The sequence below is a fragment of the Sebastes fasciatus genome, chromosome 21, assembly GCF_043250625.1.
Source record: "Sebastes fasciatus isolate fSebFas1 chromosome 21, fSebFas1.pri, whole genome shotgun sequence".
Lineage (NCBI taxonomy): Eukaryota > Metazoa > Chordata > Actinopteri > Perciformes > Sebastidae > Sebastes > Sebastes fasciatus.
Window position 1 is genome coordinate 14,166,336 of NC_133815.1, and position 25,679 is coordinate 14,192,014.

At 40.3% G+C, this 25,679-nt stretch overlaps 2 protein-coding genes across 4 annotated transcripts in view; one reads left to right on the forward strand and one right to left on the reverse strand.

The window, feature by feature from the left end:
* The window catches only part of myripb (myosin VIIA and Rab interacting protein b), a 142,267-nt gene extending 122,848 nt beyond the window's left edge, over positions 1 to 19,419 (forward strand). The window contains exons 13-18 of one of the 3 annotated variants that reach the window (XM_074621501.1): positions 120 to 182; positions 15,723 to 15,911; positions 16,017 to 16,178; positions 16,272 to 16,367; positions 16,675 to 16,735; positions 18,515 to 19,419. In XM_074621501.1, coding sequence (XP_074477602.1) covers positions 120 to 182; positions 15,723 to 15,911; positions 16,017 to 16,178; positions 16,272 to 16,367; positions 16,675 to 16,735; positions 18,515 to 18,558 — 615 coding nt within the window. In that variant the 3' untranslated portion in view covers positions 18,559 to 19,419. Of the gene's footprint in view, positions 1 to 119; positions 183 to 511; positions 3,657 to 15,722; positions 15,912 to 16,016; positions 16,179 to 16,271; positions 16,368 to 16,674; positions 16,736 to 18,514 lie in introns of those variants that run through there. The other 2 variants (XM_074621502.1, XM_074621503.1) reach the window with 2 other exon arrangements.
* Positions 19,420 to 22,079: 2,660 nt separating this feature from the next.
* On the reverse strand, positions 22,080 to 24,904 carry prlh2 (prolactin releasing hormone 2). The gene is made up of 3 exons (XM_074621505.1): positions 24,755 to 24,904; positions 23,875 to 24,061; positions 22,080 to 22,476 (listed from the first exon to the last, which is right to left on the reverse strand). Exons 1-3 carry the CDS (start codon positions 24,842 to 24,844, stop codon positions 22,271 to 22,273), a joined length of 483 nt encoding a protein of 160 aa, XP_074477606.1. The 5' UTR covers positions 24,845 to 24,904; the 3' UTR covers positions 22,080 to 22,270.
* Between the last annotated feature and the right edge of the window lie 775 nt (positions 24,905 to 25,679).

Consider the following 25,679-nt stretch of genomic DNA (forward strand, 5'->3'; position numbering starts at 1 on the left):
CCTTCTTCTTCTTTTTTGGCTGGTCTGTGTGTTTCTATATGTGTGTGTGTGTGTGTGTGTGTGTGTGTGTGTGTGTGTGTGTGTGTGTGTGTGTGTGTGTGTGTGTATGTGTGTGTCAGGAGGGGCAGAATGACTTGGAGCAACAGCAGAGGCTTGAGTTGCTCTCCTCTCTCTTACAGCAGGTGAGATATCAGCTAGAAAACAGAAGGAGTGTGTGATGTCTTGTGCAGGATTCCATGCTTGAGAACATACAACGCTAAATTAAACCGCCATCTAACCATGAATATATATACTGTATATACAGTTCACACACACACACACACACACAAAACTCTCATTAGGTTGAATGTCACTTTTGCTGGTGTTGTATTCGTTCTTATTTCTGCATGTAACGAAGCTTCAGTTCAGTCAGTTTTACATTGCAGCTAAAGTAGCGTGCAGTAGCACAAAATGTTGTTGTCTAAACATAAAGTGGTAACTTTTACACCCTGCGTTGCTGAGGTTTTTCAAGATAATGGAAGACATTCATCACAGAAGAGCTGCAAATATCATTTTTCATCATTTTTTCATTAATTAAAGCCTCAAAAGGTCAGAATGCAACACAGCCACAGGCCCAGTTGTGTTTTGTTTTGACTGGAAAAACTGCCTCTGTGCTGTTGCTATAGCTATCACCCTCTTCGTTTACACGTTTATACCATAGCTGAAGCAGACAAAGGCAGTTAAAGTGGGTAAATAACAAACACAAATGAAAGGCATCGAGTAGCAGCATTCTAGACAGATGTAGTTAAATTGTATGATCCAAGAAAAATAAGTCAAAATGTAGTACAAAAAAAGTTACTTAAATATTAAAAAAGCAACTTCAACAATTTATGTGCAAAATTCTGACGCGCTGTCATCATTATATTATGTTATATTTCTTATTCTACGTACGTAAACAACGTAACATAAATACGGAAAACGCGTCACAAACTTCACTATATAACACGTAACTTGAAAGTCCTGTGTTTGTTGGACTCATCTACCTACTACCTACTAGCTCTGAGGATAGCATATTTACACATATGCATTTACATTGCAGTCAGTGCAGACTACATGGCGTACAAATGATTACCACTTATTGCACGCTTTTGCCTTGCTTATTATCGTGTCATTCATACGCCTTTTCGAGCGACCGGGCTTTCTAAGCAGGTTTTAAGAATGTAGTGTGTTCATACTAGAAAAGTGACTAAATGAACTATAAACTATACACAAAGATGTCAGTATGCATACTAAGTCTGCTTGGTTTAGCTTGAGTATGCTGTTGATGTACACTATTGTAAAGCAATGCTCTGCACAAATAAAATAAATGAGCTTTTTGCTTTTTCCTTATGAATTTTAATTGACAGTGACATTCCAAAGTCACAGTTTGAATGATACATTGATATTTCCTGTAAAAATTGTACATTAATTCATTGTATACTAACTGCAAAAGCACGTGAAGTATGAAAAATTGTATACAGCACATGTACGTTATTATGGAATTGGCTATCCAAAAAATCGGAAATTTCCCACATTTCATCAACAGGATATAAAATCTACGATCCCTGAGGTTAAAAGCTGTGTTCCAGTATTGCTATTCTCACACAGTGAATCCAATCCTATTGATAAACATATGGTCAAAACCCACACAAAGGCAGGTCGATAGACATATCAAATACACAGGCACACGCTTGGACAGGCACTCTTGCGCTCACTTCCTGTCCTAGCGTTACGTCCGAGGCGTGTGGGTCGATGTTGGTCATTAGCCAGACTCTTTATAAAGGCTCCTGTGAGTAATGCTTGTCTTTTACAATGTGTGTGACACGTGTAGTGTGATCTATTTCTGCTGGTTGTCACAGCTCCCTTTGAAACCAACCAGGACAGCTCAGTTTGGTGTGAATAAAGGAAAATGTGACGATGACTGCGATATTTGTGGCTTTTCAGTCAAAATCAAATTTATGTTTTTTATAAGTAGGTCCTAAAGCTGCCCCTGATTACAGATATTTCCATATATATATAACACATAATATGTAGAGTAAAGTTAAAGATCAAAAGCTACATTGTATCATGTTTAATGAGCAGTTACAAAAAGACGCCCATCAGCAGCAACTTGAGGCAGAGAAAAAGTCTCAAGCTGAAAGGGTGAATGAGGATGAGGATCCAGGATCTGAGGGGTGAGCAGTATGCCACCCATCAAGAGATGAGGGGCCTGAAACAAAGACTGGAACTGACCTCGACCAACCTCAAGCTTACCACCAAGCTCTAGACTGAGGAAGAGTTTAGTCAGGCCCTCCAGAGAGAAACTCCGCAGCTGAAGAAGCAGGAGGAGGGAGCGCCTCACTGTTTTACAGGCCCTCAAACTCGTTCCAGAAGAAGAAGCTCCCAGAGAGAACAAAGAGGCACTCAGTCTGGAAAGGAGTCTGCCACTTTCTCGGTTTGAGGAAGAAGAACAAGGAGAGACGGGACAAGAAGTCCTCATCCACCTAAGACCTCCTACACCTCAGCGGCTCAGTACCTTCCACATCAGCAGCTGTATGCCTTAGGGCGGCACAGCGGCTTTCTGTGTGAAGACTTCATGTTCCTCCCTGTGTCAGCGTGGGTTTCCTCCGAGTGCATCGATTCCCACACACCAAAGACAGGCCATTCTCATTCCGCCGCACAAGGAATCCTTTAGTGCCGGTATGCAACGCACCACGCTTTGCGTCAACAGTAAACGCACAGGGAAAGTGCTGTGGTGGTGACGTAGTTTAAAGAGCGGAAGAGATACAGGGCGTGTGGGCACAAGGCTTTATAATAACACAAGGCTTTCATCCAGGAGACCGCTGTTCGTGTCCCGTGTGTTACGTTTCACTTTCACGTTACAATCAGCTGTTCGTTGGTATCCCACGTTCACAACGTCAGGTCACATTTTAACTGTGCAAATGTAGTAATTTTAAGCCCAACTACACTGTATGTTTTTTTTCTGAAACCTAACCAAGCGGTTTTGTTGCCTAATCCTAAGCAAGTGTTTTTGTTTAATTCACAACATTAAGCATGTGACATCAAGCGAAAAGTGGCACCGAGGGGTCTGACAAATCGTGACGAGGTGGGATGAGAACGTGTTGGAATTGGACACTCTAAATTGCCCCCAATCAGTCGGCTTAAAAAAGACTCAATAAAAATAAAAGTTTTACCAAGTTTTTAGTTGGCATTACACACAACAATGAATGATCAATGTGTAAGGACGGAAGGATTGTTGGAGACAAAACGTTCAACTTGTGTTTGGTCAATACTGGGTTTGACATGTTTTAGAGCCATAGAGCCACTAGTGTGGCTTCTCTTTAGTGATACTTAAATCCAAATTAAATGACACACCATGGATGTATTATAAATGCTCTACATCCATCAGTGACAACGCAAAATAACAGTGATTCATTAGTGTCCAAAATCTCAATTTACTGTTCACTATAGGGAGCGTCTATTATATAGGATGTAGAGAACAAAGGAAGAAGTCAATCAAACACCCACAAAGAGACACGAAACGACCACTAAGACACGAACAACGAAACGTAAAACGACTAAAAAGGGGCAAAACAACCAGAAAGAGACAATTTGAGTCTTAAAACATTTTACAAATGTGTACCCCTTCTTTGAATCTGTGCCTCCCCATTTAAAAGTGTCTAAACCTGCTCCTGATACTAAGTATTATAATTGCATACCTAAACCACAGAACTCTGCTTATATTCCAGCAACTTATTATTGTCCTTACTTACATTATATATAATTATGTATCTATCTTGATATGGATCCAAACTCTATTTATTTATATACGTTAATTTAATCTTTCAGTATCAGTGTTCTGTGTGTCAGACTGTTTGATCTACATGGTGACGGCCTAGTTCTTTGGAGAGGATGAGAACATCAGACTCTCACCAAACACCCATTTCTCCATCGACCACCAACTCAAGTCAATATCTCACACCGTCCATCTCTGCTTCTCGAGTCTTTATAAGATCACTGAATAGTGATTTTTTTTCTTTAAAGATAAGAGGTTTAGTTTGCTGCCTTTCATCTCCCACCCAATACTGTATCTTGTCCCGACCTGACTCTCCTGTCACCACCTAAAACTATTCCTTTCAGACTGTCGCGTGTCTGGCTGAGAGAGGGATCAATACGCCTCCAATCCCACTGATCAAAGCTTCAGCCAGTGATTCATTCATTATTGAATTACATCCATCTCTCTTCACTGACCTTTCCTTTTCTTGCTTGGTGTTGTCGTATCTTTTCTGCGACAGTGCTGTTGAAGTGATGATGAAGGATGCTCCGAGGACACTGTTCTTGCTGGTAAAATAGAGTTTATTACAAACAAGCCACACATGTCATACGGGCGTCTAGAGCGCCCGGAGGTCTCAAGTCGAATCTGAAAGTCCTGCAGCTTGGGGGCTCGCACCCCCTTATATCGGGTTCAGGTCCTCCAATCCCTGAGCTAAGGTATGACCACATGTCTTAGGTATCTCCTACATGTTTATCTTTCAGCCCCTGGCCTTTGCCCTACTTCTTTCACATATGTTTACAATTAGGGGCCTCTCTGTCCGGTACCAGGCCTGAAAATATACCACATATTCCCCCCTTCGAGACTTAACAAAGTCTCGAAAAAATAAGAGAAGAAACATACAGGTGTATTAACATGACAAATTTAACAACCTGTCCTTATTACCATTGAAACAACTGTATGGAGTATAAAAGTGAGAGTGAAAAACCTGTCAGGCAGCTAATCTTTCTTGAACAATGTATTAAACAATGTATACAGGAAAATTCTCTCACGGTCCCTCTGCCAAGGCGACCATACGTCGTACTCCATACCACTGAAATGAGGAATTTTAGCAATTTGTATATGGAAATGATTTAAGCAAATGCATATGGAACTCTCAGCAAATTAAAACAAAACAATGTCCAAAGTCAGGCTGGTCGACCCATCGCACCTTCTATGGACCTTTTCCTGCCTACCCCACTGTCCCTAACCATCGAGAAAAAGAAAAAGAAAACATCTGAGGTCCCATTATATTTAGAAACCATCATTTCTCAAGCATGTAATACACAAAAAAGAAAATTCCTTTTCAATAACACTAAGGTAACATCTCAGAGAAGACATAAGACTGTATAACGCTGTAGTTTCTCAGCAGCCTTGACGCCGGTGTAGTATTGATGACGTCTTGACTCTGGATGTTGTATCGACAGTCCACGTTCAGAGTTCTTCAGGCCATTCGTATTTTCATGTTTGAAGTGTCTGAATCCATTCAGCCCCTCGGAGTCCCTGACAATCCACCACCCTCACAGTGTTCTTCCCCAATATGTTCTAGAATGAAAGAAAAGAAAACCAGTATCTTTTGCATACAGAACAGATACCAATTAAAACATCAAACACAGAATAAGATACGTAAAAATGTAAATATTGTCCATTAATCATATTGTTCATTTGTTGCCATATCCCCCCTCCGAGACTAAACAAAGTCTCGGAAGAGCAACACAACATCAACACTACAAACTACACAAGCAAAAACAGAGGTAAACAATATGATTATAATCATATGAGATATTTAAAATGGATATTCCTCCACCAATTCGATCTTTATGGCGTCATCCTCATCCACGTCCGTGTCAGCTTCGTGTAATAATGGCATCAGCGTTTGATCGCCGGGCAGCACAACTCCAACCCATTTAATTATCATGGCCTTTGCAAAGGTCAACAACATCGTGCAAAAACAAAACATCACGCACAACGACATAACGAGCGCTACCAAAACCTGAACTAACACTGCTCCTAGTGGCCCCAATTTATCCTGCAACCAAGCATTTGCAGACCATCCCGCGTCTTCTGATGGGCCAAACGCATCTCTTATGAGCTTCAATGCCCCTATGACACTAGTCATATTATCAGAACTATCAGGAATCAACGTATAGCAAGCATCTCCTGATAAATTTAAAGCAACACATAAGCCCCCTTGTTTGGCCAAAATATAATCAAGAGCCATGTCATGTTTCAGCAACGTCAGTCTGTGACTTCTCTGGGTGTTTGACAACAATTCGAAACCTCTTATGGTTTCGTTCGCAAAGCCTTGCAAGGTGTAGGTAATGTTGTCGATGTGATCTACCAAGAACGCTACCCCATACCACGGAAATAATCCAATACCCCACTTCTCTGCTAAACTTATTCTCCAATGGTAGGATTCCAACTCGTGAAACTGTGCCAACTCACGTTTTCTCCTACTACTTGAAGCGACATCAGATTGGACCCCCTCTGGCCCTTCTCCCTTCTTGCTAGTAAGAACCTCATATGGAAGTTTCAACAGTGCCATATAACAGCATCCTGTCCACCCATATGGTAGAAATATGTATGCCTTATTACCACAGACCCACCAAATATCCTTGAAATTCCCAATAGTCACATTCCCTGGCAATATCTGATTATGTACCCTTAAAATTGTCTTCCTTTTGTGTTGTGGTGCCTGAAAAGATGCTTCATACGAATCATTACTATTCCCACGCTCCATTTTACCCAAGTCCATCATATATTTATCACACTCTGATAACCCCATAAACGTTCCCGGCCCTTCATGAGTTGTATTTGAACAAAAACAGCTGTTAGCTCCCACTGCTGTCACCTCCATTATATCAGGGACCGCTGTTCTGATATCTTCATGCTGATCAAGTACATTTACATATGGTAAACCTGCCAACCAAGAACAATTCATTCTAGGTTTAAAAAGGTTCACTGATAAAGCCATCACTTTATCCACTGATGACTGCTGTTGATACAAGAGCCATGACAGTACAGAAGATTGACATGCCATAGTTAATGGTTCCGGTACCGCCTCCAAAATTGAAGGCCATGTACCTGGTGTTGGTACTTTCAACACACATGGACCCTTCAATTTCTTGATTGATCTCACTGAGTGTGTTAACTGCTGAAACCATAAATTTCTACCTGCCCATGGGTCTACAATTCCCAACGCTAAAGCATCAAATCCATACGCTTTCCACTTAGCTTCTCTCTTCTGCATTACATGGTTCTGTTCAAACATCTCCTGTGATATCCGATCCGAGTCAACAAACTCCTTTCCCTCATCTACAATATTCCTCTGAACAGTCTCAAATGAATTTCCAACCTTCACTTCCTCAATCTCCTTCCTACTACTCACACTAATCCCCATCTCTAATATAGACTTCCGGCTCTCATTCACCATCTCTTTCACTTTCAAGGATACTTTGTCAAGTGTCTGTGTCACATTCTCCAATTTCTTAGGCGTCAATGTTGTCGCCAAGGTAGTACTCTGATCGAAAGCATTATCATTATTTATTGATTTCAAATTTAAAGTAGCAGCCTCTAAGCTGGACGTAGATGACTCTACATCCTTCTCTTCTATCCTCTGTTCTCTAACTTCAACAATGTCATTACTTCTGTTCACGCTAGGCTCTATTTTTGACACTTGCTTCTCGACTAAATTAACCACATCCTTAAAGGTCCAAGATGTCATATTAGATGTCTGCGTGGTATTTACAAATGTCGTAGATGCCACGGATGTCGTCACTGTTGTAGCATTCATCCCCTTTGAAGTCATAACTAGAGTAGTAGCCTGAGTAGGTGTATGAACATTCTTAGTTGTTTTTGGAATTAATGTAACAAGCTTTATCTGTGTACTAATCACCTTTGGAGTGGTTACTGTAGTGAATTGTTTCTGAACTTCTTTAGTACCCCTAGAAACTCCAATAGGCCCCAAATCTTTTATCAGGAGTGACACTCTACGAGTCACACGACCTGTGATCCAATAATTTTGATATGGAACAAATTTAAACTCCGGATCTTCATAAGAACACATGTATTCTCCGTCGTCTTCCCGAGTAACGTTACGCAGGACCAGGGAACAATCATCATTAATTTTCATCCACCTAACCTCATTAAACAAAATATACTTCCTCTGATCACGAGGCACAACGTCATCTTCAGGTCTTGTCAACAACAAATCTTCACCACGACTATTTTCCCATTTGGGAAACAAGTTCCCTCCATTATTCCATCTCCCACACTGACAAGGAAGGTAAGCTGTTCCTCCTAACCTAGCTCTGATCACAGTACTCAAAGGAGGTGACGTTATAGATATCACCTGAGGCGCCTTTGTAGTTACATGTGATGCATTTATACTTTCAATAGCTTTTGCCATTGAAGGAGTAGATTTCTCTTCCATCTGTCCAGCTTTCGTCTGGAGAGTTGATGTCATCGTTGTCAATTCTCTTGTTTCCCCAACCTCTTGTGAATCTATACTCTTATTCCCCCCTAGTATTACTAGAGACACCACGCGAACTCCAAATCCTAACTCGGACCGCTCACTTCCAATATGTCGATCGTAAAAAGAACACCTGTAATCACCTTGATCTTCCTGTTGAGGCTTATATACATAGAGACTACAGTCTCCCTCAACCTTCACTCTCCTTTTGTCATTAACTAATGTATATTTCCCTAATGGTACTGTCTCTGACAGATCTAGGATCTTACCATGGCTATCTTCCCACTGAACTCTGAGTTTCCCTTTACCACTATTTTCTTCTGTACACTGACATGGAAGCCTAACTGACTCTCCCAAGGTTACTTCAACCCTGGTTCTAATAACGGTCTGGTTTGACTCTTCTCCTAACTGGTCTCGGGCTCCTTGGTCTAACTGGATCCCTGGGTTGTCCTGCAGCGGAGTCACCGCCCTTTGATATCTCTGGCGCTTTGCAGGCAACTGAAGTAGGTCCTGCTGGGTCTGGGACATGTTGAAAGACAATGTCTCTAAATCTTCTGTCCTGTCCATCAACTGCCGAGTCATCTCTGGCATCATCAGGAATGTGTACAGACACATCAACATTGTCCCCACCCTGGGTGATCTCTCCTTCTGAATTCTGACTCTGGGGATTTTCATGCATCTCCCTCTCTGATGTGTATTCTTCCACATTGTCTTCGGGCTCTCTTGAGCCTTCAACATTTTGGATCAGTGAATGTGGCGCCCCTTCACTTGGTGCTTTGACACAATGTGATAAATAATACCATGTGGGAAACCCCTTGACCTGGACTGCGGTTCCGGTACCGCGAACCACTTCAAACGGGCCCCCACGGCGTTCGTTATACCACTTTCGTCTAAACACCTTCACGAAAACCGTGTCTCCAGGTTGCACTGTGATCCTTTTTTGCTCATCGAGCTTCTCCTGCACCTCCTCCTTAGTTTGCCATTAACGCCAATGGAAGTGCTGCTATCCAGGTTAACCCCGTGTGCTGGCATATTTTGACAATACGATTCTTCAGAACCCCATTCATTCTCTACTAGTCCCTGATTTCTTGGGCTATAGATTGCTCCAAGACGCTGTTTAATTCCTAATTTTTTTTGCAAAATCAATTTCACCGTCTTATCCACAAACTCTTTCCCATTGTCTGAGGATATTCGATCTGGAAGTCCCCACCTGCTTATGACCTCTCTGCTTAAGAACTTGGCAACCGATTGAGCATCCTTTCGTTTTGTTGGACAGGCCTCAGGCCATCGTGAAAATCTGTCCACCACGACTAGCATGTACCTTTTCCCTTCAATCGGTTTTATCATGTCAACATAGTCTATAACTAGTTCCACCTGCCTATGACATAATCAATCTGTTCAAGCAAACATGGTGCCCAAAAACCATACTCTTTGGTAATCTTTCTCTTAACTTCCCCCCTTGCAACGTGAGCTAAGCCATGCGCCTCCTGAATCATCAGACTAGTTGATTTAGTGGAGCCTGATTCTGCATAACCAGAGCCTGCTTCTTCTCCATCCTCTTATTATCCATCAGTTGCATGTGATTAAGTTTCCTGAGGGTCTCTTGGTCCAGGTCTTTTTGATCATGTTCTTTTTTCCTATACAGCTCAACTTGGTGGGCTATATGATCCGTATAACCACTCTTTGCCATGCTTCCAAGACCAACCACCTCTGCCAATTTGTTTCTCACTGGCAGGGGCAACCCCTTCTGTATTCTGGTTCGCAAAATCGACTGCTCCATTTGATTCAAATCCGGGTCATTTCCTGTGATATTTCTCCACACTTGATGAACTCTCGACACATAGGCCCTCGGGTTTTCCTCTTGTCCCAGTGGATCAATAAAAATATTGTCAGGATGTACGTTTGTCGGAAATGTGTCTTTCAGCGCCCTGCACACTTGGCCTCTACTTGCAGCAAACAGCTCTGAATCATTCACAGCAGTTCCCACATATCGATTAAGTCCAGCTTTCTGTAGAATCTCTTCCATAGCGGGAATTCCAATGAGGCTGGCCAAGAGTCTCTTTATATCTCCCATGGCCAGTTGCTCTCCCACTGTGATTTCTTCCAACTTCGAGATCCAAGGATGTGCTCCATCTTGAAGAGTAGGTAACTTTTCACGTATGTTTGACATATCTGTATTCTGCCAAGGCTTGTACTCCAAATTCCGTCCTCGTATAATGACTGGACAGATCTTTTTGGGATTCGACTGTTTTCTAGAGCGACCTCTGGATGTCAGGGTATATTGTTCGAAGTTTTCCTTCTCTATCTCTTCCTTCCTCCTCCACAATTCGTCTATGTGGTTCTCTAGTTCTCTTAGTTCTTCTGGATTATCAGTTTGTTGGTGGTCACGGCGGCATCGGTCTATGCTTATTTCGATCTTTCTTATAGTCTCCCGGGCATCCTCTTCACGGCCCTCTTCATGGCCCTCTTCCTCCTCACTGTCATCAGAGTTATCATTTCCTCTTATTTCCGCTCTTGCCAACATCCGCCTGACTTCAGGGTCATATCCTCCTCTGCACCCTTCCTGATCGCTTTGGTCACTCTCGTTTCCATGGTCCCACTTTTGCTTCCTAGACCCAAACTTTGTTTTATTCTTACTTTTGGATATTGGATACATCGTTATAGTTGTCTCCGCTCGTCCTGTTTCTATTATTCTGTCCTCCTCGTTTCTGATACGGTAGTCACCTTCCTGACTGATCACCGGGATCTGAGGATAGATTTTCTTAGCCTTCGTCTTTGCCTCATAGGGTGGTGGTCCCTTCACTGGGTTCATGTGTGAGAACGATGAATTGGTGTCTTTCCTTAGTTTTTCGGTTTGTTCTGTGTTTTGTTTTATTTCTTCTGCAACTTTATCCCTCTTATCGTTTGCAGCTTTGATCAGTTTCTGTCCCTCATCTTCAAATAACTGGAGAATGCCAAGCTCCACTTGCCTCTTCTCTTTGCGTTTTATCCCCTTTTTTCCCTTCTTTTGCTCAGCTTTGTATGTCGATACAAGTACTAGCATTATTTTAATTACATCTGGGTTAAGCATCCCCTCCATTGGCCATGGTTGGTCAATTTCAGGCCAGCGTTTGTGCCATTTTTCCGATATTTTTGCAATGTTTGCGATGCCCCTAATTAAAGGATTATTCTTCTGTACTATCTCAACAGGAGTGATTACTTTCGGATTTTTAGTGTTCTTCTTCCCCATTATAACGGCTTCCTTATGTTCCGTTATTGTACTTTAAGAAGTAATTGCTGAAATTAAAACTACTCAAGGCTTATTTAGATTACTTCCCCCCTTTTTTTTTTTAAATCCAATTACCCAATTAATCAATTAACCAATTAACCAATTAACCAATTATCAAATCAACCAATTAACCAATTAATCAATTCAACCAATTAACCAATTATCAAATCAACCAATTAACCAATTAATCAATTCAACCAATCAACCAATTATCAAATTAACCAATTAACCAATTAATCAATTCAACCAATCAACCAATTATCAAATTATCCAACTAATCAGTTAACCAATTATCCAATTAACCAATTAACCAATTAACCAATTAATCAACTAGCCAATCAGTCAATCAACAATTTATCCAATTATTCAACTACTCAATTAATCAACAAATTAACCAGTCATCTAATCAATCAATATTCAGCTCAAAACTTCAAACAGTCACCACCTTGAATGTCCACCACATCACAGATCAGACAAACTACGCACCATAACATACATGAACTTCTGTAATTGTCAGCAGAGGTTAGACTCAACAATCATATGCCATTAATTAATCAAATGCATTAACTGATCAATCCGTTGCCAAGTTTTTTATTAATTCATTTATTTATTTCTCCTAACTGAGCAGGTCAGTTTCCTCTTAGGCTTAATAAATGAAAGCAGGTCTATATGTGTACCATCAATATTGCTTATGACTGAGAACACATACACATATGGAAATGCAGGTTTTGTTTTTGTTAAAGAGTTTGTGTATAAATTGTACCGGCCTTTTTAGTAGATTGACCTGGAAAGCCTTCCAAGTCGACGTCAGCAATCCACCCTCCGTGATGTGCCGGCCCTCTGCCTTGCCTCCCGTCTCAATTCTCACTCACCATAAATGACATAACAGACAAGGAACAGGCAATGATTTAGTCTCTTGTGAACCCATAGGTCCCTTTAACAGCATCATACATTATATTCCTAACTTAAACCCCTTATCTAAACATTAAAGAACCCCACTGGACCAAACAGTTCAAATGGCAAAGGAATTTTCTGTATCTCCCAAGAAAGGGTCATCGAAAGGAATTTTGGGAAGAGAGAGAGAGAGAGAGAGAGAGAGAGAGAGAGAGAGAGAGAGAGAGAGGGGGGGTTTCAATCACTACCCTTCTTAGAGAAGTTCATTTTGTGCTTTAACAGCTTTAATTATTATATAACGTCCCTTTTAAGAAGAGCTCATGTTTTAGTCTTTTATAAGAAGCTCATGGTTTTACACACTACATTATTCAATTCAACAGTCTTCTTAGAAAAAGGCAAGAAGCTCATTGGTTTACACAATATATCATTCAATTCATTTAGTCTTCTAACCATTTTATGGCCCACATCTGGACTCCATCAGCAGCCAAATGTCACACACATTTACGCACCCACATTTTTCCCTTCTGCTCCTCTCAAAGTAAACACACCCCCACATTTTCTTCACTCCAAACTCCAACGCACACACATCCAGCACACATCCTTTTCTTCACTCCAAACTCCAACGCACACACATTTTTCTCAACTGCACCCTTCCATCCCAAAGTAAACACGCACCCACATTTTCTTCACTTGAACTTTTAGATATATTCCTATGCATGCTTTCTGCCGCTATTTCCTTACTTTTTCTCGTAAAATTTCTGCTACCCATGAGATGTAAAATCTTCGACGAGAAGCTGCTTCTTGAACACCGTTCGTCAACAGCGTCAGAGTGGTAACTGTCAATCGAATTGTGATTCTACACTCTCCAGTTATTAACTGACCATCAGATGTTGTTTCAGGTTTTAATGGCCCGTACTACAATGCTCCTACACCTGAGGGCTCTATCCTATCCGATTTGCGGCTTGTCATATGATCATTTCCTTTATTTCCTTTATTTCCTTTATTTCCTTAACACTCTTTACATTTATTTATTCAAATTACCTGGATCCAGGTTTTCCAATTTTGTCTTTCTAAGTTAATTCCGGACTATGTCAGAGCCATCGTTACGCAGTGGCTAATATGCATGCGTCTTACCGTTAAGAAGTTTAGGGCCCCTCTTCATTAATCTTGCACGATACTTTTTAACTCACCTTATCGTTACCATAAAGCTATTCTAAACTATTCCTTGTATTTCTCATACTTCTTTTCTTCCCTTTATATCTTTTCTCTATTCATTCCCCCTTTTTTCATTAAATTTAGCACGGAGCCTCACTTTAAACATCAAATCAACAGCACATGTCTGTAACAAGAAGGTTCTTAATTTACGGTGTGTCCACACAACTCCACATAACAGCCCCAATTAATGACCAGCATTCAATGAGTGATCTCACCGTTTTGTGAAGTTGTGCTGATGGTCACCTCCGATCCTGTCTCGTGACGCCAATTTATGTCGTATCTTTTCTGCGACAGTGCTGTTGAAGTGATGATGAAGGATGCTCCGAGGACACTGTTCTTGCTGGTAAAATAGAGTTTATTACAAACAAGCCACACATGTCATACGGGCGTCTAGAGCGCCCGGAGGTCTCAAGTCGAATCTGAAAGTCCTGCAGCTTGGGGGCTCGCACCCCCTTATATCGGGTTCAGGTCCTCCAATCCCTGAGCTAAGGTATGACCACATGTCTTAGGTATCTCCTACATGTTTATCTTTCAGCCCCTGGCCTTTGCCCTACTTCTTTCACATATGTTTACAATTAGGGGCCTCTCTGTCCGGTACCAGGCCTGAAAATATACCACAGTGTTTTCATCCATTCTTTACTCGGCATCTTCACCATTGAATTACTATTCGTCAGAGACGGCCTGAATTTGGAAACAAGCTTGGATTTGGATGAACAAGCTGCTCCAGTTAACACTGACTGGCAACACAATGACTAAACCTGTCTTTTCATCTGTCTGTCTAACGCATTTTGAAATGGTAGTGGGAGATCTCCGCCAACTGTGACATTTAACACTTTTTTATCACATTTTGGAAACCCATGTACCAAGTGTACCAATTTTTAAACTGAAAGGTCAAAACAGATGATTTTTCATCAGCACTTTCTTTTATTTTATTGCTTGTAATGGACATACAATCTGGGATATAAGCTTTAATGTGAAATATTATGGCACACCCAAACGCCATAATTGCTATCCTTCACCTCACTGTTTGAAATAGGTTGCACAGTAATAAGAGATATTCTATTCACTGCAACATCTTTTTACTGATCAAAGCCTAAAAAAATAAAAGATCAATCACTCCTCCGGCTTTGACTTGAAACCTTCTTCGCCTCCTCCATCCTCACTACTGCATTTCTCACCACCAGTTCTTTGTTCCGCACCTCCTGATTGCAAGCATGTGCGTATATGCATGTTCACAAAACAGCTGGTTGGGTAACAGAGAAACAAGTGACTAATATGTGTTTATGTGTCACCTGCACAATGGTCTTTTCTAGAAGCGTGCAGCTTGAGCCAGTTGGGTGGAGGTGCTGAAAAAACAAGAAGCTTTTATGTTAAGCCCCATTAACTTTAACATGTTTTTTACCTAATGGTTTTATAATGGTTTCATAATTGCATTTTGCTACATCTCCTTGCTTCCTGATATGAAAGATATTTTTTAATTATCATGTTATGTCATGGCCCAGTTTTCTCTACTCATGCATCAAGTCCCTTTGCTCCCAACTCTTGAAAGGTTTCTCAGTTCATCACTGCACCTCATTTTTGTGGCAATTAACTAATAGGGGTGTAAGAAAATATTGATACACTTGGCTATCGCGATTTTATGTTTTGTGATACTGTATTGATTCTCAAAAACACTATTAATTTTTAATTAATAGTTTAAATAAAAAGATCTGTGGCAGACAGTGGCTCAGATTGCACAAAAAGTAGCGCTATATGATGTTACAGGGGCTGCGATAAATGCAAATGTAGATCCCACAAAAAAGGACTTTAAACGTTTTCTTACTCAGATTCTATGCATATGATGGTGTGTTCTTTATATTATGACAGTTTACCTAAAATTCGATTTTAAAAATCGCAATAAATCGCCTAGCTTACAGTATCCCAATATATTGGATCGTAACCCCTGTATTGTGATACGTATCATATCACCAGATTATTGCCAATACACAGCCCTATTAACTAACTAACTAACAAACTAGATCACTGACTGCTGTACTGTGTGTGTGTGTGTTCTCTAAATGAAGCAGAAGTACTCGGCGGCCTCTCTCTGCAGCATCACCACCGAGGTGCTGAAGGTCTTGAACGCTACAGAGGAGCTGATTGGCGAGGCAGGAGGTGAGAACTGCACCCCGTCTGAGTCCATGAGTGCTTCTCCCATCTCCAACAGCTCCGAGACCCGCAAGCTGGACCAGAGGCTGACCAAGATGGAGGAGAATGTAAGCTAAAAGGAAACCTACCACTCTGTGTATATCCACCCAATAAGAAAAGGTTGTGGAGATTCATTCTCATTGGAAACTAAATGTTCCTTCTTCTCTGTGCAGGTGTACCTGGCTGCTGGTGCCGTGTACGGGCTTGAAGGGGCGTTGGGAGACCTGGAGCAGTGTGCCCGCGGTATTCAGAGTGGCACATCAGACACAGAGCTGGCCTTCCTGGAGGACCAGGTGGCCACGGCAGCTGCTCAGGTTCAGCAGTCTGAACTACAGGTACTGGAGGATTTGTCGCTTTTCTCTGCAGCTGTCTTGTTCTTCAGTTGTATCAGATTGTGCTTTTAAATGAAGTTTGTGTGTTCTTTTAAGATTTCAAACATCGAGGCCAGGATATCCGCTCTGAAAACAGCTGGGTTGAATGTGACCGTCTGCAATCATTTCTCCAAGTTCAAGCCAAAGGCTAAGGTAGCGCACTGCCCCTCAAGCACCCTAACAACTCTCCCACACAGTCATTATGTACTATATTGGTCTTGTTGTGTATGCCAACATTGTATCATAAAGTACTGATATGTTAAGTAATATTTGCCTGAGGCAGGACCTGCAGTTGGTCGAAAACGTCTAACCGCTGAGGTTTTTGTGGCTGTGCACACAACTACTCTAAATTACTCGTAGTTAAGTAACTAACCCTGATACTAAAAGTGAGAAAATCAGAACATATAGCAGCAAGTCAGGATGATTGATGAAGTGTATAATACGAATACTCTGATTACAGCCTCAAACCCTGGACTCATCACGCCATCAAAGGAGGAAGCTTCCAGCCCCTCCACTGAAAGGTACCAAGCAAGTTTTTATTTTGCTCCAAATGAATGTACACAGAAAACTATGTGTACGCATTAATAATTAAAATGACAACAATAAGAAAAAATGTTATTTGGGTGCCTTGGTAGCTCACCTGGTAGAGCGGGTGTCCCATGTACCAAGGCTGGGACCTTAAGGTTCAAATCCAACTCGCGGTCCTTTGTTGCATGTCATCCCCACTATCTCTCCCCCTTTCACAACTATCACTGTCTGTCTCAATTAAAGGCAAAAAAGCCCAAAAAATAATGATATAAAAAGAAAACAAATTAAACTGTAAACCTCTATTTATTTAAAAAAAAATTGAGAATAATTTTCCGAGTTTTTGTGCAACTGAAAACCGTCTAGCAAAGGGTGACCAATAAAACATATTCAATATTTTTTAATTATATATCATATATTTATATAAATAAAAAAACAAAAGTATTTACTCAAGCCCTCTGTGTGTAGAAGAATACTTACCGTTTACAAAACTGTTTACACCTCTGTGTATATATATTTATTACTTTTTATTATGCATATACATACTACATTACTGTTTACATTCAGTTTATCCATTTGAAAGTACTTATTTAATATTTGATTTGTTTATATTTTAGCCCTATATTTTAACTTGCACTAGTTTATGCTTTTACTTGTGTGGTTTTCCTTTTCACATACATATGTAATGAACATTGTTGAAGGGAACCTGAGATCCGTGATTTTCATTACCAACGACTGCTTCGTTGTAATTGTTGTGCATATGATAATAATAAAGAAACTTGAATTAAAGTTATCAGCATTGGAGCAAAACTACTTTCATATCAATCAGTTCAATGAATTTATTATCTCAAAAAACTTCCAAATTTAAAAATGATTTTCTTAAGAAACCTCATATATCTTCAATTACATAGGCAAACTACGGTGATGGAAATGCTTTCACGTTTTTAATAATCTGTGAACTAAATGATCCAAGTGATTGAATACATTTACTGCTGTGATGTTCAACCTTCTGTACATCCCTCTTCATATCAGTCATCAATATGTTAAGCAAAAGTAAAGTCAGTCTGCTAACCTGTGCTGACTTATACACTATCCTGTACATCATCAAGGCAAACTCTCCTAACCCCAAACACTTGCTTAACAGCCTTGTATACACATGCTCTCTGTGTGAAAGAAAGACGGCTAGAGATGGGCAGCGAGACAGAGACGAGGGGACACTTTTATTCACCTTTAGTTAACATCACACATTTAGCTCTTTGTCCTAAAAGAAGAGGTTGGCAGCTGAATGAAAGTAAAAGCGAATACATCTGCTAGAAAGGGGCTAAGTAACTGAAAAGCTCCATTAGATGTAAAGCAGCCAAATGGAAACACGCACAGTACAGGAGGAAAAGGCTGTTTATCAACCAACAAGAAGTCGGTTCCTTTTCATATCGGTGAATGGCCTTTTTCTGTTGGGGCTGTCTTTATTTTCATTTCTGTCTCTTTTCTTTTCTTGGGCAGCGTCCGCACAATAGCTCTGATTCAGGGTGGCTTTTTCAGCACAGCTCCACAGAGAGACAGCAGGCAGGACAATGGAGCAAAATCAGTGACCAAGACATGTAATCATATTGATTCCTGCTTAGCGTGTCCTTTTTGTCACTTAGATACAAGTCAGTTGAATCATATGCTATTAATAGTTTCTGTTTTTCTGGACAACCCAAGCTTTTTGCTGGAGGTTTCTTTTTAAAATGCTACTTTGCTTAATGCTGTTTTTTTTGGGGTTTTTTGCATTTCAGAAAAGTTGGAGCCAGAGCAGCAGGCGAAAGTGTTTCGGCCATAGTGACAGTCAGCAGCACAACGAGTCCCTCAGGGCCACTTCAGAGCCCCGGGGACGGGGGCCCGTCTCATCCAGTGCCTTGACCCAGTGTCCGCCTCCAGCTCCAGGCCAAGCAGGGGCCACCACCTTCCCTGTGTGACCCGCCAAGCACTCAGCCCTCAGCCAGGCACGGTACCCCGTCAGTCAAACGCCTCGCAGACGAGACGACTGGCTCTTTCCTCTTCTCCCACTTTATCCTCCATTTTTCTCCTCCTCGCCACGCGCACAACATCAAGCAAAGGATGACTCGACAGTCTCTGCCTTAAACATCTGCAAAAACACTCCTCATGAACCAACTGAAAAAGAATACCTGTACAGACGAAAACAACTCTCATTTCCTTTTTCTATCTGTTTGCAAGAGTATTGTGATTTACTGTACAATGAAGACGTGGAAAAATCATGTGAAACTTTCTGTGAGTCAGTGTCCCAAAAAGAGACTGAGCCGTGTTTTATACTGCATCGTGTTCTTTCTCACCAAATGACATGTCATGAGGAATCTTATCATACTGTAAGCCCCTTCAGAGCTTTCTTGGATGATTGTCTGTTTTCACACACACAGCCATCAGATGGTAATCCTCATTTGGGGAATGATTGTAACACCTTTTGACATTTTAACCATTTTAAGAATTCATGCACTTACCAGAAAATAAGTGTTTAGATACACTAAGTATCGGGGCCAAAACATTTTTGTCCTTCCTTCCTGCTGTTAACATTGCTAGATGGCAATAATGGAACGCAAAGCACACTTGAGAAATATGTCATTCTTTGTTAACAGCCTCAAAACAAATTGTTAAAGGAGTAGTTTGGGGAAATATTTGCTTTTTTGACAAGAGTTACAGGAGAACATCGATACCGCTGTAGGCTAATGTCTGTACAGGAAATATGTGGCCTGTTAGCTTAGCTTAGCATAAAGACTGGAAACAGCTCTGTTCAAAAAGGTAAAATATTAGCCTAGCAGCACTTCTAAAGCTCATTGATTAACATATTGTTGTGTTTAAGCTTTACAAAAAGGCAGATATTGATACCTTCAGACAGCCAGGCTAACTGTTTCCCCTATAGACTGTATATAAAGATGGACGGCGCGTCTACTTTTTCACCCACTGTACAGAAGTGAAGCCAAAATATCCCAGATACAGGAGCGGCCATGTTGAGATTGAGATCATTTGGAGCCAGAGTCTGCGCGGTATCAAGCCAAGCACGGCCTCAGCTTGTTAGCGTGAGCCACCTAGCTGCTATGTTAGCACCACGGTAGCTGTTTTGGCTAGAAATATACAAAATATAACCATAATATCTCTATAACTACATTTATGATCAAATTGACACGTGTTATTACACAGACTCGTGACGGTCATGGAAAGTTAAAATGAGCCTACATCTCCTCTCTCGTACAATTTCCGAGCCTCCGGCTGCGCTACTACTTCGCTCAGAGCAGCCGTCAATCATGACATCACACCCCGTTTTTATAGCATCAAATAACTAATTAAAACCAAACTTATCAGAAAAAAAGAACCCTTGAACACACATCAGCGTGATAAGAACTAAAATGACAGAAACCATCTTTAGGGAAAAATGTATTTGACGTGTACTTGGACTTTTTAGTTTGGCATATGTCCGCTAACATGGAGGGGCGGGATTTATGACCTTTACTGCAGCCAGCCACCAGGGGGCGATCAAGATGTTTTGGCTTCATTTTTGGGGAGCTGTTATATCATCCATCTTTATTACAGTCTGTTGTTCTCCCCCTTATTTCAGTCTTTAAGCTAAGCTAAGCTAGCTGGCAGTAGCTTCATATCTAGTCTACAGACACAAGAGTGGCATCAGTGTTCTCATCTAACTCTCAGCTAGAAACTGACAAAGCGCTTTTCCCATATTGTCCAACTATCCCTTAATTAAATGCTAACTGTAAAAATCTACTGGGGAAGTGCTCTCCAATTTATTTAGAAAATGAAAATAATGCTCAGTAGACACACACACTACAGCCTTAATGTGGAAGCTGTGGGCTTTTACATTGAAACGAGTCAAAATAAGGTTTGAATAATGTCTGAATGTCAGACAAACTCAGCTCGACAGAAGTTTCCTTAAAGGTTTGACATTGAGGTTTGGTCTGACAGCCTTCCCCCATGCAGTATTCTTTAAACCCAAAGTCATTTTCTTCCTCTCGTCATTTTCTTCGTTTACTTTCGAACGTCGTGGCCTTTTTATTTGAACAAAAAGGTATTTTCATGTTTCCCCTTCGCTGGGGTCATGTCCGAACTTTTGTGTTGTATTCAGAAAAGATTTTTACATAACGAAGTCTGACGGGCTATATAACAAATATGCCATGAAACCATGATTTTGTTACGAGCAATTTATTTTTGTACTTACTGAACATTTTTATGCAATACCACTGAAATATTGCAAATTAAAGGCTTTATTCTCTCCTCAAAGGAGCCCTCCTCAGCCAGTCCTATCAGACTCTCTCATGTGTGATGACTCAAAGTGCTTTCAGTGTACGCCTGCATTTACCATTTGATATTCTGCCAGTAATGACGATGGTAAATGTTACAAAAAAACGCGTGGCAACAGGCATTTTTGGAGCGGCTAGTACGACTCATGCTGTATTTGTACTCCTTAAACACTAGATTTGAGAATACTGCCTTTCATTTTTAGGTTATTTTTCTTTACTCTGTGACATTAGTCAGAATCTCAGTTAGCCATGCATACGGTTGTCAAGAGCAGAGATGGATTTTCGGATGGACTGCTTGAACTAAAAGGTGTGATGATCTTCTGTATGAATGCTCTGCCCCTTCTATTAGTGACCTTTCCATCCCAGCTTTTCACATCTCGGGTTTTTGCACATTGATCCTGTACTTTTTGTCAATCTTGTTCTCCAGAGGTGTTGATGTATAAAAGCATGTTTCTGGTTTTATCAAAAATTAATGTAAAAATTCCCCATGAGAAGCACAGCCACAAGGGTCCAATCATCAGTGTCCTGTATTTTTCTAATGTAAAAGAAATATATTATATCATCACAGAATTTATTAATATATGTATATGTGTGAAAAGATGGATATGATATAGAATAATATGTGTATTGCCCAATCATAGTTGACCAATCTTTCAGTGTTGTGTGCAAGAGATTGTGTATAATTGTCATGACTTGTAGGGCTGGATTCACACAGGAAGTCTAGTTTACTACTGTAACAGAGCTAAAAAACAGATCTCACTTTCGTTCCTGTTTAAATCCAGTGTGAATGACTATACGATGAGGTTCACTGTGCACAGCTCCACAGGCGGAACATTCAATTTTACGTGCAATCGTTTGTTGCAATCCATATGACATGTTGGGGAAAATATTAACAAGCAAAAAAGACAGATTCTCTATGTGCCACAGTACTCCGAGACAAAAATGTATTATGAAATGAATAAAATTTGCAAACTTAAAAAGCTTTCTCTTTTGAAAGAAAATGTTTGTTGTGCACCAGAAAGGCTACGTGACAAACCGATATAATCACAACATGGTTTATTAATCAATATAGAATGCATTTTTATGTACAGATATCAAGGATCCTGTCAACCAAGGCCTCATAACAGACACCAGAGAGAAATACAGTTAAGAGCTAGAGCAATATAACCTCAATCAAGATAAAAAATGAAGACACTCTGAGTTTGTAGATGAAGGGAGGAGGACTCGCTGTCATGGTAACCAATCCCTGTCTTCCCCATCCAGCACTTTCTCGAGGTCCTCCTTGTTTCTGAGGCTGTTGAGCACCAGCCCTAACGTCCTGAGGACAGGCTGAATCCCCCCGCTGCCCAGAGCCTCCACGCTGCTGTGCCTCTTCCCAAAGCGCCCGATGGGTCTCACCCCACGCCCCACGTACCAGAATGGGTCTATCTCTGGACCTGGATACCACACAAAGTACATCAGTGACAGATGGAGATAATTATGTGTACAATATTAACAGCTCTGTTTGAGAGCAGAATTCACTTTTGGGGAAACGCTGGTGAGCACTAAAAAGTCTCTTTCAATCCTGGAAACAACTATAGTAATATCAAAACACAGTGCTGGCTATGATCAAAACACAGGCTACTGCCAGAAAACAGTCTGTTTTTTTTTTATGGTTTAACACAATGAGTTCATTTTGTAGTCCCTAAAAAACAAAACAGAATTCTAATTGTCATAGGAAACCTAAAAAAAAATGGTCCATACAATCAGACTCTCAGTCTTTAGTTTCTTTTTTAGTGTTTATATAGGCTCATTGTTGTCTGTGAACAAAATGATTTCCTAAACTGATTTGATGCGTTCAGGGACTTCAGGAAATTAATTTAAAGTCATTGTGACATAAGTACAAATAAAAATAGATAAATCTACTGTGTATTATTGTAGCATTATTGTAGTATTATTGTACTGTGCATTGTATTATTTTCATTGTCGATTCTTCTGTCGATTCTTTTCTCAATTAATCGATTACTTGTTTAGTCTATAAAATGTCGGAAAATGGTGAAAAATGTCTGTGTGTTTCCCAAAAGCCAAAATTATTATGGTTTTGTCCGTAACTCAAAGATATTCAGTTTACTGTCATAGAGGAGTAAATAAACCAAAAAAATATTTACATTTAAGAAACTGGAATCAGAGGATTTAGACTTTTTTCTCTTAAAAAAAAATTCTCAAACCGATTAATCGATTATCAAAATAGTTGGCGATTCATTTAACAACAAATCGTTGCAGCTGTAGCATACAGAAAATAATATAGTAGCCTCATAAAACATTCACTCCTCAACCTCAAAATATACTTTTACACATTTAAATGGAACCACTACATAATAGCCTACCAATGAATACAGCAATATCATGCTGTTTTTGTACAATAAATTGTGCCAAAATAATACACTTAGTAGATTTTAGAGTGCATCACAAATTAGTGGATGAGGATATTCCTCATTTTGAGCTAAATAAGAAGTGTTGAGCATCTCTTCTTTCAAAACAAACAGCAATAAAGAAATGCAGCAACTCTGAGAGGTTTTTCAAACTGCAGCCTACAATATAATTAATTTATAGAAGTAAAATCTAATATTAAACAGTTGTAAAGAAGGATAGTAGAGAAGGATATTTCTTACAATAAATCCCTATGGTCACTGAACTCACCACTAAGAGCCAAAAACAGACATTAAACATACTGTATAGGAATATGATACATTTACCATCGTTCTGTCTGTCTGTCTGTCCTCTCTTAAATCTCTCTTAACTTGCTTCAACAAAGTCTGCAGGTTATAAAAAAAACAAAAAACAAAAAATCTTACTTCTGTTGTCGACATTGTGAACGATGTGGAAGTCGTGCTCCACCGTGGTGCTGTGAGCGCTGCTGAGGCTGCAGGAGAGGAGGAGGAGGAGCGCCAGAGCTCCGGGCAGCAGGCAGCGGCTCGTCAGGACGCAGTGCCGGACATCAGCCGCTCTACCGGGCAGCATGCTGCGGAGTCGCTCAAGGCACTATGGAGAGGACGGAGGGACTCTGGTCAGTAAAGTAGCACTCACACTTTAAGGACACTGAAAACAGAAAGACTAGTGAAAGAACTCATACAATTAGACATCAAAAATATCTTTAACTCAGGTAATATCATTAAAAAATTGAATGTTATAGAAAAACTGATAAGAACATGGTAAGAGATTATTTATAAGAGATGAGAAATTTAAAAAAAAGTAATTTAAACCTCATTACTAAGCTCAAAAAGCTCATATAGTTTATGATACACAGAATTTACCATGATTTAAAAACACTATGGTAACTATAATAATAATAATAATAATAATATAGCACTTCTCAAAACAGATGTGACAAAGTGCTTCACAAGACAATAAAAGCAGATAAATAAAGTAAAAGATATGGTAACTGTTAAAACAGAACATCAGACAATAATATTATATATATTATATATATTATAAACTCCAGTCTATCAATATCATATTATATGTGCACCCCATTAGAGATGTGTTAAAATTGTTAACTCAAAACCCTGTGGTATCTCTCAAAAAAATAATTGCCTAAATACAGCATAACATACTGGTATCCTCAATCTATTGCATGTAATACAGTGAATCTGTCAGGCTGTAAAATAGAAATAAATGAGAAATAAAAGCAAATAAGATCTATAAAGTAAAGCAGCCCAAAGAGCAGCTCCTTACCCTGAACTTTGGTAAACAGGCTGAGGTCAGTTGGCAGAGGTCTGAAGTCGTTATTGCATGAGCAGGTGTGCTCCAGCTTTTATAATCCATGCATGCTCATGTGGTTGCTGGATGATGAATCAAGAGCGTCAGTCACACACAGTGAATTCCAGACTACAGGATGCATCACCTCCTCCCCTCCCCTCTCCTCTCCCCTCCTCCCACTCTTCAAACCCCCTCATCTCTTTGAGAAAGGAGGTTTGGGTTTGGAGCTTTTCCTGATGTCTGTCACGCAGCAGAGCAGTCCATCAGGGAGTCAGTGACATGTGGGCAACTTTTAAATTAGTGAACATGGGGAAACCCACCACCGTGAGTGGGTCTGTCAGACTGTGGCTCAGAGCTGTGGTGGGTGTTTTTTGATGAGTCTTTCATTGATCAGCTTCATTACAGGGGGACAAAGCAGAACACAATCTGCTATTGCAAAAACCTCTGTGTATTTTTGTCGCCAGAAACTATAGGCTTTTGGAACTTTCTTAATAATAATCATCTCCAAAGATTATAACCGCACCTACTGTCACTCTTTTAAGACATTAAAACAATGTCTGATATTGAAATACCAGATTAGAGCTGTAGAGTTTCAGCTGGAAAAATACTATTTTAAATCAGTGACAGCAAAAGACACAGTATCAAACTGATTGAGGAAGGAGTGAGAGTTTTAAATGAACTGTAGGTGCTGAGAGGTGACAGTGATGAATCGCAAGTGAGAGGCCAAGGTGAGGAGAATGTATTCAGGTGTAAAATTGCCTCAGGGCCTAAAACGATGTCTGTAAAGGTCACGATACTATGTGACAGCGCTTCTCAAAATGAAACCTTAAGACTACAATTTTTGTGGCGTTTTTTTGTAACTTATAAAGGAATACATGCTTATTTGCAAAACTAAGTCAAT